The sequence below is a fragment of the Engraulis encrasicolus genome, chromosome 12 (genome assembly GCF_034702125.1).
Source record: "Engraulis encrasicolus isolate BLACKSEA-1 chromosome 12, IST_EnEncr_1.0, whole genome shotgun sequence".
Classification (NCBI taxonomy): Eukaryota; Metazoa; Chordata; class Actinopteri; order Clupeiformes; family Engraulidae; genus Engraulis; species Engraulis encrasicolus.
Window position 1 is genome coordinate 11,537,560 of NC_085868.1, and position 15,000 is coordinate 11,552,559.

A 15,000-nucleotide genomic window follows, 5' to 3' on the forward strand; every position below is an offset into this window, starting at 1 on the left:
TCAAGCGTGATGCTTTGTTGAACACACACTCTGTAGCACAGATGCCTTCCTCCCCCCTTCCACAGATGCCACAGTACCGCACCGCTTGCTTTATCCACCTCATGATGATGGGTTGGCTGGGCATTGGCAGGCTCATCAGGGGGTGAGGGGGTCATTTGGGGACGTTTGTCCAAAAAAGGTTGAGAACCTCATGTGCTTGCTTGTTTCCCTACACAATTAAAAAAAAGTGCCACTTCGGCTCTAGGAGATGTGTGAAATTCATGTTTCATAACTATTTCAGTGACAAGGTAGGCTACTTGATGTGACTGCCGCGAATTCACAGCAACACAAATGGGCTTGTGACTCAAAAATTACAGCTTTTTCTCAGCACGGCAGAAGACACCTGAAAATTGCACATCTCTCCGAATGTTCTAGAAACACCTGTCCTTGTGGCATGTAGCCTACCTCAGCCTATGACATAAAGCTGTCGAACATGACAGGTGCCAAAGTTAAAGGCAGAAAAATAGACCAGAAGTATCCGAAATGACACCGTTCTAAAAAAGAAAGCTGTCTTTCCTTGTACATTACTCCCAATTTCACTAGGCCCAACTGAAAACAGTTAACTGTATTTGTACAGGTAGACTACTAAACCTATCGATATTTACGACATTTTAAGATCGTACAGTATGTGGAGATTTAATCAGAATATTACCTTATTATGCTATATTATTGGAAACATGTCATTTTCCATGACTAGACATTTCGAGTGATCCCCTTTGATTTCCAGGCCATCCAATTTCATTAGGTCAAACCCAAAACAGTTGCCATGGTACCAGATGGGTCTTTGGTGTTATGTCATTGGCTGTTGGGCCTGCGGTAACTCCACTCTCTAGTGCCTGTGTGTCTATCTCTCTTGTGCCTAGATGCCCAAGAAAAGAAGCATTCTCTACACAGAGCATGGCATTATTCTCCTCTTCTGTTTTTCACTATTGTTTTGGCTATTTGGTTGGTTTTGTCCTTAACTGTCTGCTGTCTGGTAACTGAACTACACTGTTTATTTGTTCGTCATGAAATAATTATTTTAAACTCGTTTTAGACTTGTTTCGAGGTAATGGTGTAAGTTTTGTCTTCTGCATTGTATGCAGTAAACATAGCATATTAGCTAGTGCATTCAGACAATAGTTTTGCGTCAGTGCGTGAGATTGTATTGATAACAATGGAATCGAATGTTGGCAGAGCAGTGCCCCACAGTTTGTCAGATTCGGTATGTGGAGGGCTTTCATAGCACAGGCAGATGGAACTTTGACTTTCTTTTGCTACTTTCTCTTTTTCGCCTCTCATTGTGTCATCTGGCTGATGTCGCTGGTCCAGGCGGCCTTCTCCTTTGCTTTGTGCAGGACACTGCAAAAAACAGGCTCTAAACTAGGGCTTCAGGCGTGATGTCGGTCATGTTATATTTGCGTATGTGGTAGGGGTCTCACCAGTGGCGAACAATTGCACACAGGGCCCCAGGGCAAAACACAGATAGCCCCCCCCATATAGCCTCCAATGGTCATGTACAGCCTGCAAAGGTCATAATAGTGCCCCACCACCCATACAGGAGGGCCCTGGGCCCAGGGGCAGATGCCCTGCTTGCCCCCCCTATAGCTCCGCCCCTGGGTCTCACCTGGCTGATGTCGCTGGTCCAGGCAGCCTTCTCCTGGCGTGAGGGCGCCAGCAGCACCACGGAGAAGGACGGCCCGTCTTGAGGCTCCACCACGATCTTAAACTCCAGGTGGTTCAAGCCCTGACCAGCGCTGTTGTCTGGGTATCAGAGGGAAACAACAGTTATAAGTAGGAGCGGGAAAGGGTCTGCACACTGCTTGCAAAAGACTTAATTTATTAGGAGCAACGCTTCGATCATAGATCTTCTTCAGGCAGGATGCCTCAAGATGCCTGAAGAAGATCTATGATCGAAACGTGGCTCCTAATAAATTAAGTCTTTTGCAAGCAGTGTGCAGATCCTTTCCCGCTCTTACGTGTGACAGTTTTTTGATTTGGCACCTGCTGATGCTTTTTTGCTGGATGTGCGCACTTTCCACTACACTTTAACACAACAGTTATTAGCAATATTTTTGCATAGTTACGGTATGTACTGTCACTGTGACTGTCCTTGTTACGTCTCGCAAAATGTGTAGTGTATTGGTCTTTGTTTCTCCACACATTTGTAATGGTCTTTTGCTGATTGGATGAAGGCTAACCTAGCCAGATGCTAGATTCAGAATTCTCAAATTCAATGTCTGAATAATGTACTAGCGGTTGACTCGCCACTTGATTGACTAAAATGGGTGCTAATGTGCAGATTTTTCATTTATAGTATGTTGTGGATGTCTGTTGTTCTTCAGCTCAGTGCCTAATTACATTTCATATCTCCTTATCTCCTCCTTGGTTTTTTTCTGTTGGCTTCCAATTAGGCAAACATCCCAACCAAATCAATTAAGTTCAAAGTCATAAAGAGACATATCCATTACACCCATTTACAGTTCGCATAACAGCCCTTCCCAGACATAAAATTGTTTTTCCCCATATAATCGTCTGTAACCACAATAATAATAATAATAATAATACATGAGTTTTATATAGCGCTTTTCATGGCACTCAAAGACGCTTTACATATAACATAAAACAAAAAACAACATTACAAAGACATACTGAGACTCAACAGAACAAAACAGACGGTAGTGGAAGGTTATGTCCATAATGTGGAAAGGTTCACTTACAGTCCTCATCACTGGCATCCAGCTCCTCCATGAGTGTGCACTCGATCAGGGATAGCGCTCCTCCTTGCTGTAGGAATGGACAAGCATCGATCGTCACGTCAGTGTATTGTTCCAATCATGGGATGGTGAGTGAGTGATATCTCACACTAACTAACTTATACTTTGATGATTCATTGATGGTGTAATTCTATTCAAAATTGAATTTCAGAATCACTTTTAGTTTTATGATAAATTGTAAACGGAGTAGTACGTAGTGAAACACCATGGAACAGTACGTAGTGAAACAGTTGGTGTAAAGGGTATTGGCTTTTTTTAAAGTATTTTTTGCAAGTATTAGTTACCATTAGGTTGAAAATGCAGGTTGTAAATTAAGAAAGTTCGAGCATGACAATTACAGTAAATTACAGTCAGTGTTAGGGGCTGCATTGACTGTCAGGTGCTGTTTCCACGTAGCTGGATATTTTTATATGTGGATATTTTTTTCTCCTGGTTGCATTGGTTTTGCATTGGTTTTGGCCTTCCATTTCCACGTAACAGATATTTAAAATCCAGGTATAAAAAGCAGGAGAAAAAAATATGCTGTTTAGGGGGCTGAAACGCATTTGTTACAATGGAGGATTTATTTTTATCCACATGTTGCGTTTACACCTCAACAGGAGAAAAAAAAATACCCTGCTAAAAAAATATCCTGCTACGTGGAAACAGCACCTCAGTCACTTGTTTTGGCAATGTCAATTGGTTTCAACTTTGACTGAACATTCTATGGCAGGGATGCCAAACTCAGGCCCAGTGGCCAAATCTGGCCCATGGGGCAATGTTATTCGGTCCGCAAGATCATTTCAAAAATCTATTACAGTTGGCCCACATACTGTGCAGTCATCATTGTATTTTGTACGTAATAAGTCTTGATCATGAAATTCGGTGTGTCATGGAATATAAGTGGACCCAGGCCAATGAAACAGCTCACACTGAAACATGCTACCCAATATGTGCAGGCACATTTGAACTCGTATAGGATGGGAAAGAGTGTGCATGAAATTGAACTATGTGTATACTAAGTGCATACAAGCACAATTTTAGTCATTTTAATATACGTATATCTCAATATATATATTGAGATCGACCCACGACTTCACTAAAGATTTCGATTTTGGCCCTCTGTCAATTTTGAGTGTGACACCCCTGTTCTATGGCATTGCCATGAATAATAACTATTCATTATTATTCTCTAACGGGGAATCTGGGGGTACAGCTTTGCAAGGTCGCTTGGTAGCATGAGCATATGCCCATGTGCCCTTGGCCCAGGAGTATCATAGGGTTACCTAGGAGATGGCAGCCTTGTCTAGCCTTGAGTCACTGTTGCCTCGGTGGTTCTTTGAAACACTTCAAAAGGTGCTTCTAAGGACATTATTCTGAAGGACCAGTAAGCAACCATTTTTTTCTGCCGTGTATTAGTGGGGATAAAGATTGCTTGAGCATACGACCATGCTTAGCTGCTTCAGAATGCCCAGGTGCCGGCAACCCCAACGTGTGAAATGTGCTAATGAGTTGGCCCAGGTGTGGGTTACCAAGGAGACGATCTCACCTTCAGTTGGTGCAGCAGGTGGTACTCGTCCATTTATTTCATTATTTTTTTGTGTATAGTATGGTTTTCTTTTTTGCTTTCCCCTGGCTGCGCAACCCTGGTTGCGCACAACTCAACCTCTGATTGTTGGAAACCGCTGTCAGTCAAAAAATTAGCTCTCGTGATTGGCTGCCAGTATCTTGCCCCTCCTCACAACACCATGTTTATAAACAAAAAAACCTATGTATAGCTAGGGCTAATGCTATGCAAGCTGGTTTGGCTGCTCTAGGTGGTCCATGTTTGGGTTGTCTCGCTGAAAAGCAGCCTAGCTGACAGTCTTGCCACACCAAGAGCAATGTTTTCTTGAAGAACTGTTGGTTCTTTGAAGCATTGAAAATGGTTCCTTATAAAGTACTACTCAAAGGAACCACTGGTCACCCATTTATTATTTTGGCTTTGTGTAGCTTAATAATACACATTGTTGAACAGCCGTTGAAAAGTATGGAGTAATACATTACAACTTAGTCATTGCCATTCTGGTGAGAGTACACATACATTTATAACAGGGGCCCTGCCTTAACAGAATAACCCGGGATAAAGCTATGCTAGCTTGGCTGCATCATTGTGGCCAGGTGTAGCGGGTCCCAATGATGATGCACTTCTAGTCATTGGTTGGCCCAGGTGTGTGTGTGTGTGGGTTACCTAGGAGACGACAGCCTGGTCTCACCTTGAGCAGGTGCAGCTTGCCCCCGGAGGTGCGCGTACAGATGAGGAAGTGCTTGGTGAAGAGGAAGCACTGGCGCTCGCCCTCCTTACGCAGGGACAGCGTGCTCAGCCACGCCATGCCCAGCTTGCCCTTCTCCACCGACGGCAGCTGGATCAGGGAGCCTGGAGGAGAGAGACGGACAGAGGGGTTAGTTAGTTAGTTAGTTAGTTTGTTAGTTAGTTAGTTAGTTAGTTTGTTAGAACCTAATTTGTCCCCATGGGACACAAATGATGTTGGCAGATTGTGTTGGATGGGGAAAGGAGAGAGAGAGAGAGAGAGAGAGAGAGAGAGAGAGAGAGAGAGAGAGAGAGAGAGAGAGGAACAGAGATAGAGAGAGAGAGAGAGAGAGAGAGAGAGAGAGAGAGAGAGAGAGAGAGGGAGAGAGAGAGAGCAGTGTGAACATGAAAGATTTGAGAAAAACCAGAAGTAGCAGAATATGGGTTAGTGGGAAAAAAACACAGTGTGGCAAAGGCAAATATGCTGTCAAAAGCATTCTACAGTATTTTCACAAGCAAAAAAAGCATTTAATTGAAAGTCGGTAACCCTTCACAACAACCTTCCGCTAAATGGTTAACTAATGGTTACTGTAACTAATGTTAACTAATGGTAAGGTATTATTATGTCGCCCCGGAAATTGTGGGGGTGTGGGGCATAAGCTCTGCTGCATAATCGTGATTAATAATTGTGATCGTGATTTCGATGTAAATAATCGCGATTATATTTTTTTTCCTCAATCGTGCAGCCCTAATATACCGTATTATTGTCATCAGCAAATGTTTAGTAAGTGTTATACAATTTATTTAATAATGATATATCAATGCTTACAATAGTATTATAGATGCACAACAAACCATTAGCTAACCATTAGTTAACCATTTATGCGGAAGGTTATTGTGAAATGCTGCCTGAAAGTCATTATTGATTCTTATTATATGGTGTGACGTCATCGGTCGAATACTCCATTCATTTCAACGGGGCTCCCCAACGTTCGCACGTCTGTTATTTTTCGATAATGGACGGGTTGGTCTATAACAGACCGCTGTCAATGGCAACAAGACTTTTCACTGCTAAAGCGACTTTTCAACAAGACTCTAATCAGCTGCTGTGATAGTCAACACCTGTTGTCCTGGCTAGCTGTTGCCTAGCGGTGTTCCACAACGGCACTGTTTTGTTTTGCGCAGCAACAATCTTAACATTAAATAGGCCTAAAGAAATGTCCCCGCCATGTGTGAATCATTTAAGTATATCCATATAATAAGCGGGTTAACTTTCGGCGAGTCGGTCGCTTTGTGGAATAGCAGCACTTCAGAGAGAACAAGACCCCTCCGCTCCGCGTCGGGGTCTAAAGATTCTCTCTGTCGTGCTGCTATTCCACGGTAGCGACCTTCTCGCCGAACGTTAACCCTTACTTATCACCCAGTGAGTAGACGGAACGTCTTCTGATTGGCTGAGCAGGTGTCCTTTATTCCCCGGTAGAAGGACACCTATGATGTCATGCGGGCGTGCAGGTGTCCAAGTTGCTTCGTTTCTAACTTTCTGGCGAAGTGCCGTAACTAGTTCTATCGCATCTGGTTGTCTAGTCAAAACCGCGTCGTTAGTTCTATCGCATCTGATTGTCTAGTCAAGACTTGGCAAAGCGAACAGCCCTCGTCCATTATTTCCCTTGATATCGGGACACCTCGTCGGCCGCTATTCCATGGATTCAGATTAGGGCCTATAGTCGAGGTTTGGCTACAGTATGTTGGTTGTGCTCACCTTGGCGCACGAACGTCTGACTGGTGTCCAGTAGGATGTCGCAGCCCTCCACGATCATCCTCTCGATGGCCAGGTTCTTACGGATGTTCTCCGTCTCGCTCACCTCATCGTGCATCATCCTAACAATGCATAGAAACCAAAAAGTTTATTTCTGACAAAGGTTTATCTCCCGTCTGTCCTGGCTGTATCTCTCATGCCAATTTTGATGCAATTGCATAAAATCACATCTGAAGATTAAGGACCTTTTCTGAACATCTGTATAAATCCTCCTGATAATGAGATAATGAATGCTTTACTATGCTAACACATGCAAGGTAATACATCAGGAATTGTCTTACATCATACCTAATTTGGTGAATATTAATTTTGTATTATCCATTACTATTATCCATTCATTTCACTTAGACACTAGCTGCTACAAACTCTGCCCCAATCAACTGGTAATATAGGATATGGGGGCTGTGCACCATGATTTGTGTCAGTCAGATGTTTTAGGAAGCATCTTTTGGGCAGACGTTAGTGGTGTCAATAATGATCGATTCGGCGATCCGAATGGGCATGGACGATCCGATTCAATGCGGCAAGTTCCAGAATCGATGCAGCAATTTTTTTAAGTTTCCATTACTTCCGTGGGTATTTCAGGAGCAAATGAATGTTAAATTAAATAAAAGTACTACAAAGCATTGCAAGACTGATACAGACTGATCCAGACTGATACAGAAAACAGCCAATAAATTGTTGTTCAGTATCTGACTACTTGTATTGCCTCATCATGACTGATGAAACATTTGCTTTGCTTGCAGTAGAAATGTAATGCATTGCAATGCATTGTAGAATTGAATCGGATCGGATCGAATCAAATCGAATCGCTACCTCCCGAATCGTGATCGAATCAGATTGTGAGGGCAGTGCCAATCCACACCACTAGCAGACGTGGCCAGATATCCAGACTCACTTGGACAGCTCCTCCAGCTTGGACTTGGCAAACTCCAGACTCTTCCTCTCCACATGCTCATGGGGCGTATGGGCCAACAGCTCATGCAGCGTGATGATGTAGCGAGGGATCTAATAGAAGGAGAGAGAGAGAGACAGAGAGAGAGAGAGAGAGAGAGAGAGAGAGAGAGAGAGAGGGAGAGGGAGGGAAAGAGAGAGAGAGAGACAGGGATATAGAGATTTAAATATAGAGGTAGAGGGAGAGAGAGAGAGAGAGAGAGAGAGAGAGAGAGAGAGAGAGAGAGAGAGAGAGAGAGAGAGAGAGAGAGAGGTAAAGATAAAGAGAGAAAGAGAGGGAGAGAGAGAGAGAGAGAGAGAGAGAGAGAGAGAGAGAGAGAGAGAGATAGATAGACAGACAGACAGACCGCAAATGTGAGAAAGGAAAAGGAAAGGAGCACAAGGGAAAGTTTAGATTAGTGGTTCGTAGTGTTAGCCAACTGATGTTCCCACTGAAGATAAACTGTCCCGTTTAACCGCCAAAATAGTGTCCTATTGAGTCATCCATGTGGCTGCATGGCAACACAAAAACATCCTCCTACTACATCAAGAAGTGACTTCAACTTTTTACTTATCTTTGTCTAAGTTTGCAAGTACTTCTTCCAAAACTATTCACTGCAATGGAGCCATCAGTGGCGCCATCATCATAAAGTCACACACACTTTCTCTGAACGATTGATTGTGTACAGGCCGGGAACAATGCCTGAAACACACACACACACACACACACACACACACGCACACACACACACACACACACACACACACACACACACACACACACACACACACACACACACACACACTCACACACACACACACACACACACATTGGTATTACGTCCAGTCGTTACCTGGAACATAGGGTAGGTGAGGAAGGTCTCAAGCATGCGTCCTTCGCAGGCCGCGTTGGCCTCGTACTGCTTGAGCAGCTTGTCGAAGTCGCGGTTCTGCTTGCAGTTGGCCAGCACCTGAAGGCTGTACTGGTGGTTACGCACAAACTCCTGGTAGATGTTCAGCATCGGCAGCAGGATGTCGAACAGGTCAGCTGGGGAGAGGAGGGGAGAGAGAGAGGGGTTGGGAGAGTTTTAGAGGTACATAAGATACATAATACAATCTCTCAACAGATTTCATGTGCTACGAAACGGTGAAATTAAAAAGTTCACCCGACTTTGTTAAAAGAAGAGTAGACATCTTCAAGGAACAGAAGAGTAGAGATGGTTTTAGAGATGCACCTCTAGACTGGGTGTAGAATATAATTCTTCAAGCAATGTAACAATGTGAGCTTGAGAAATGGACTTACAGTCATGAAAAAGACAAAACTTCCAAGTCTAAAATGTGTATCCAATATGACCTTATTCTTTCTTCAACTGGAGGGGGATTGCCCTTTTTAAAATGTCTTTTACATCCAAGCTAGACTTTCCTAAATAAAGGGCCAATATTTTTTTCAACCTGACAGCGTTGAATGCTGAAGAGTGCTTACCTAGGACTAGTGTTGGCCAGTTGGCGATGCGAGCCTTGAGGCCTTGGTGGAATATCTCATGCAGGAACATGATGGTCTCACTGCAGCAGAGATGAAAGGGACCCAGTCAAAAACTGCATCATTACATCAGAGCTCTCTTAGTAAGATGGTGTGGGGTGAAGGCTTTCAGGGCATAGGTGTGAGTTCACACACACAAACACACACGTACACGCACACACTCTCACTCGCTCGCACGCACACACGCGGGTTTTGCTTCACTGAGGAATAAATCAGAAGAAGACAGAAAGAAAGAAAGAAAGAAAGAAAGAAAGAAAGAAAGAAAGAAAGAAAGAAAGAAAGAGAAACAGCTTGGGAGTCGGAGATCTTATAAGGAAGACATGAGGTGGCCATGCTAGGGTGTGTGTGTGTGTGTGTGTGTGTGTGTGTGTGTGTGTGTGTGTGTGTGTGTGTGTGTGTGTGTGTGTGTGTGTGTGTGTGTGTGTGTGTGTGTGTGTGTGTGTGTGTGTGTGTATACAGTATGTATAGTATGTGTTTGTGTGTCTCTTGTATTTCATGACATTGCTACCTGTTGAGGAAGACACTGCTGACGTCGTCGTGGCTGATGGGCGGCTTCTTGGAGCTGGCGGCCATGCGGAGCGGGCGCAGGAAGCAGTTGACCAGGATGGAGAGCTGGTGCACGTACTCCGTCTCCGCCTCCACCATGTTGAAGACGATCTGGTTGCGCTTGCGCATGCTCTCGGCGTGCGGCGAGCAGATGTAGTCCTGCACGATGATCTTCCACCTGCGCCGGCACAGCCAGCCGCGCATTAAGCTCTGCACCTGTGGAAACATGGAAGAAAGAAGGAAATAAATTAGACTCAAAGAACATTTAAAACATTGAGATAAAACATAAGGTAAAATGATAATAATAATGATAAAAAAAATAAAAAAATAATAATAATGATGACACAAATACATTACACATTGTATTTAGAGCTGCCTTGGAACGCTGTAATAATAGCCACTGAAAAATGTAACTACCATAATACTACACCACTACGACATTACACTGGGCCTTTAGTGATAAAGTGCATTACAACTTGGTCATTGTCATTCTGGCAACAGCAGATGCGTGACAGGCTAATATTCAGTGGGAGCTCTAAATACAGTGTGTAATGTATTTGTGTCATCTCGCTGATCTGATGACGTAAAAAATGCACCCACTATTGATAGCTTTAAATCTAGACTCAAGACAAAGCTGTTCTCAGATGCTTTCCCCTAGCTTAAATTCTTATTTTTTATTTTTATGTTTATTTTTTTATTATTATTTATTTTCTTATCATTATTATTATCATTTTACCTTATACACATTTTTTAATTATCTCGCAGGCCACATAAAATTACTTTGGCGGCTATATCTTGAGTTTGACACCTGTGTACTTCTAAAGGGTATACACACACATACTCAAAGACATTAGGCATAATGCACATCTAAAGTGTAAATATAACACATCAAAATATTAGCCAGCAAAGATTATAAGCAAACACAGACAGACACACAGCCGGACACATGCGTGCACACACACACTCGCTCTCTTTTAGCTCATATAAGGGTATATGTCTACATGCATGCCCTGCAATAGCATATGTGTAATGTGTGCACAGCAGCATCCCTTTGCATGTAAATGTAATACATTCACACCTACTGATACAGTATATAACATAAATATAGGTTTCAATGGTACACCTTCTAACAAACTATTTCCTCTCATCAGTATTTGGATTTTCAAAGTCAGTGTATGCACTCACTGTCATTGCAGATATAATGTGCGCACACAAACATTACAGTATATTGCATTAGGGCTTGACACTGGCACCTGCTAACCAGCCAAATGCTGGTAAAACTTGGCTGTGGCTGACAGGTTCAGTCTCACAAGCCACTTTGACAGTTAATTTATTCTTATCCATCAATATCAATTTGTTCTTGCATCAATTGTTTGTATATAAAGGCAAGACTACAGAACAAACAAAGGAACTGACAACAAAACTGACAACAGAAGTGACAACAAAACTGTAGCTAGCAGAAAGGCTGAATGGCTAGTGACTCTGGAAAACCAGTAGCCACAGTGGCCGTTGAGGAAAATAGGTAACGTCAAGCCCTGTATTGCATGCACATACAGTACTACATGCACAAACTTGTCTTACCGTGCCTTGCCCTTGCCCATGCACATATTACATGCACACACCTACTGTATACAAGTATAAATATAGGTTTTAATGATGCTACCAAACTATGTGTTCATGCCCTGGCTTATTGAAGTGGAAAACTAACAAGCACAAGTGCTCCCTGGCTTGTTGGAGAGTATTTATACCGTGGCACAGAAGTTAGCCACTTACTCTACTTGACCAGGCTTGTACTGTAAAGTAGGTCTGATCCACATTATTGGAAAGACCCCAGGATAAGACACACTCAACTCTAAGCTGGGTGGACAGTGTCTGGCTAAATCCTGGCCGTGTCTGGTCAGAGGAGGAGGCAAGGTACTGAACAACCCAGGGGTGCATTTCTCGAAATCGTAGTTGCTAACTACATTAGCTACTTTGTTGTTTGCAATGCAATTTCCCATTAGCAACTACTGAAGTTAATAACTGGCTAACAACTATGCTTTCTGCTATGCTAACTGGCTAACAACTATGTTTTCGAGAAACGCACCCCAGGGCTGCAAACCTAGACAGCATATAGGCCTACTGCTTCTGACATTCTATTGCTGTAGTTTTCAGTGTGGAGTAAAATGAAATTATTGCATTTTGGTGATCAGGCATATTACAGTATGTGTATACACGTGTATGTGTATGTGAATTGCGCACCAGTTGTGCTTTTCCACTAATGTATATAAAAACTCAATGTCAACTTTATTTGTACATTTCTTCACATGCAGTAGACATACAGTACATACAAAGGAATCGACATGATGTTCCTGACTGTACAAAGACTGGTGTGTCCTAAACCCCGTGCTATAATTTGGAGTTTGTGCCATAGAGGCTGTACTGCATGAGCGAGCATGATATTTACCTTCTTGATATTTTTGATGTCTGCGTCTTCTTCCTCCTGACTACTTTGGAAGGGTCCCATCCTCTCCTTAGTTCTGTTCAGAACCAAAATCTGAAAATGAAAAAAAACACACAAAAAATATTTCTTTCAGCAAACTCCACATTATCATACTCCATATTTTGTCATTATCCAAATAAAGTAAAGCACCCAGGGCATATCTTCCAAAAAGGTCCCTCCCAAAACATATAGAATGGATTTTGTGCCAATATCGTTATCTTATATCTATGTCTTCTGTGTGTGTGTGTGTGTGTGTGTGTGTGTGTGTGTGTGTGTGTGTGTGTGTGTGTGTGTGTGTGTGTGTGTGTGTGTGTGTGTGTGTGTGTGTGTGTGTGTGTGTGTGTGTGTGTGTGTGCGCGCGCCTGCGAATGTATGTGTGTGTGTGTGCCTGCGAATGTATGTGTGTGTGTGTTTGTGCTCCTGCGTGCGTGTGTGCGTGCATGCAGGTGTGTGTGTGTACCTGCGTGCGTGCGTGCGTGTGTGTGTGCACTTGTGCATGTGTGAGTGTGTGCCTGCGTGCGGGGCGGGCGCACCTCAGCCTTGAGTCTATCGATCTCGGTGTCCTGGTCCTCCAGCTGCTTCCTCAGCTGGTTGGCCGCCACCTTCTCCGTCTCCATGATCTGCACCAGGTGGATGTACTTCTGCATGAGCACCTCGCGCTCGATGATGATGTCAGAGTAACTAGAAGATGAAGAGATAGAAGAGAGGAGGAAGATGGAAAAGGAGGTTAGTGATGTTGCTTCAGTGATCTCAACCAGGTGGATGCACTTGTGCATGAGCACCTCGCGCTCAATGATGATGTCAGAGTAACTGCAGTTACGTCACTACGCCGTCATCTTGTTGACGCCTTCGGGGTGCTATTTCGCGATTAGTGAGACCAGATCTGAGAGTCAATGGGAAAAATGAATGGGGAAACTGAGTATAGGACGGGAGGGAACCCAGCGGTTGTGAAAACCATATGGTTGAAACCACCGTGAAAAACTGATCAATCTAGACTACTTGGTTGTGTCATACGAGTCAAAATAAAGCTTTTTACGCCACTTTTTCTCACATTTTTTTTGACAGAGCGCAGGCACAGTAGTTCCAGAACGGCACGAGAGCAACGGCTTTTCAGAACTGAGCATGCGCAACATTTCGTGATCAATGGCAATGCAGCTCAGCAGGCACATTGGCTCTTGTTACCAGAAAGGCGGGAGATGTGCGGGTAGACGCCATATTTGCGTTACGAATCTTCACCGTTAATTTCTATGGACGCTTACACCATTGACATGTCTCCTCCTACCTAAACCGTCTCTGACTACAGGAGGACGAGAGGAAGTGGAAGAGATAAAAGAGAGAGGGAAGATGGGCAGAGGAGTCAGTGATAGGTGCTACAAGTCATTACCAGCCAAAACCAATAGAATGAAGAACAGCGTCTTTCCCAAAGCTGTCACTATACTGAACAGTTTTGGCAAAGGACGCGCTCAGTGTGAGGAAGGCACACGCCGAAACGCGTCTGTGCACAAAAATAAAGAGGAAAAAATTGATGCAAGGTGTGCCCCCATTTTCTTTGATTCTACCTACTTAATGTCCCATGTGCCATTGGCGTATGGCTGTGGTCTTGCGCCTGTCCTCAGTGCTTCCATGCCATCAGGCCTTTACATTATGCAACTCTCTTCAGCCAAGGTGTGTGAATAATGTGGAATAACGAGAGAGAGAGAGAGGGAGAGGGAGAGGGAGAGAGAGAGAAAGAGACACACAGAGAGAGAGAGAGAGAGAGAGAGAGAGAGAGAGAGAGAGAGAGAGAGAGAGAGAGAGAGAGAGAGAGAGAGAGAGAGAGAGAGCCCATGGTATCACAACATAAATAGTGGACTGAAAGACTCTGCACTCTGCTGACTGGCACTATTCTTACCTACAGCTTAGTCTGATGATACATGATGATGATGGCTGTCATGGAAGGCACCACTGCTGTACTTGTGATGGCAAACCAGCAGTCGTACCCTTATGGCACGTATAGACCTTAGTCTTCGAGGTCTATTTCCAAGCCAATGAGATCGGTTGAAAACCTGCCCCCTCCTTCACGGCTGACGTGCAATTCAACAAGGCATCAAAACCAGCATGGCTCCAGGGGATGTGTGTCTATATGATTCACTGTGCACTCCATGTACATCAACACGTCAGCAACTGTAAATGGCAAGTATGTAATGACGTGGAAAACAGAATATTCCCAGCCCTACACAGTAAAAAAAATGCAGTGTTAATTCAACACTTAGAAAGTACTGTTGAAGCACAAGATGTAAAATCGAAATCGAACCCTACATTATTTTACTGTGGCCGTGGAGATAACTTGAGAGGGTGTCGTAACAATGCAAAGCAACATCGTGGTGGAAATGTGTGAAATGACGCTTGCTGATTGCGTCTGTAGGCCGAGGATGACAGGAGCTGTGTGCTTGCTTGCTGGCCTGGGTGAAGGGTAGATTGTGAAGTAGGTCGTGCCAAACATGGCCATGTGCAAATGCGCACTGGAGAACGCACACACACGACTGATTAAATAAACGCAGAGCAATTATGGTGATAAGCGAATAGTCACCTTTCTGAAATGAGCAAGCGAAGTGTAGTGGAACGTAAAAAATATTTTTT

The 15,000-nt window shown here is 43.7% G+C and overlaps 1 protein-coding gene across 2 annotated transcripts in view; it reads right to left on the reverse strand.

Annotated features, from left to right (window-relative positions):
- The window catches only part of rasgrf2a (Ras protein-specific guanine nucleotide-releasing factor 2a), a 63,383-nt gene that overhangs the window by 29,152 nt on the left and 19,231 nt on the right, over positions 1–15,000 (reverse strand). For both annotated transcript variants that reach the window (XM_063211635.1, XM_063211634.1), the window contains exons 3-12: positions 12,915–13,062; positions 12,346–12,435; positions 9,862–10,115; positions 9,297–9,376; positions 8,668–8,861; positions 7,779–7,888; positions 6,824–6,942; positions 5,030–5,190; positions 2,739–2,805; positions 1,646–1,782 (exon numbers count right to left, since the gene is read on the reverse strand). In XM_063211635.1, the coding sequence (XP_063067705.1) occupies positions 1,646–1,782; positions 2,739–2,805; positions 5,030–5,190; positions 6,824–6,942; positions 7,779–7,888; positions 8,668–8,861; positions 9,297–9,376; positions 9,862–10,115; positions 12,346–12,435; positions 12,915–13,062 (1,360 nt within the window). The remainder of the gene's footprint in view (positions 1–1,645; positions 1,783–2,738; positions 2,806–5,029; positions 5,191–6,823; positions 6,943–7,778; positions 7,889–8,667; positions 8,862–9,296; positions 9,377–9,861; positions 10,116–12,345; positions 12,436–12,914; positions 13,063–15,000) is intronic.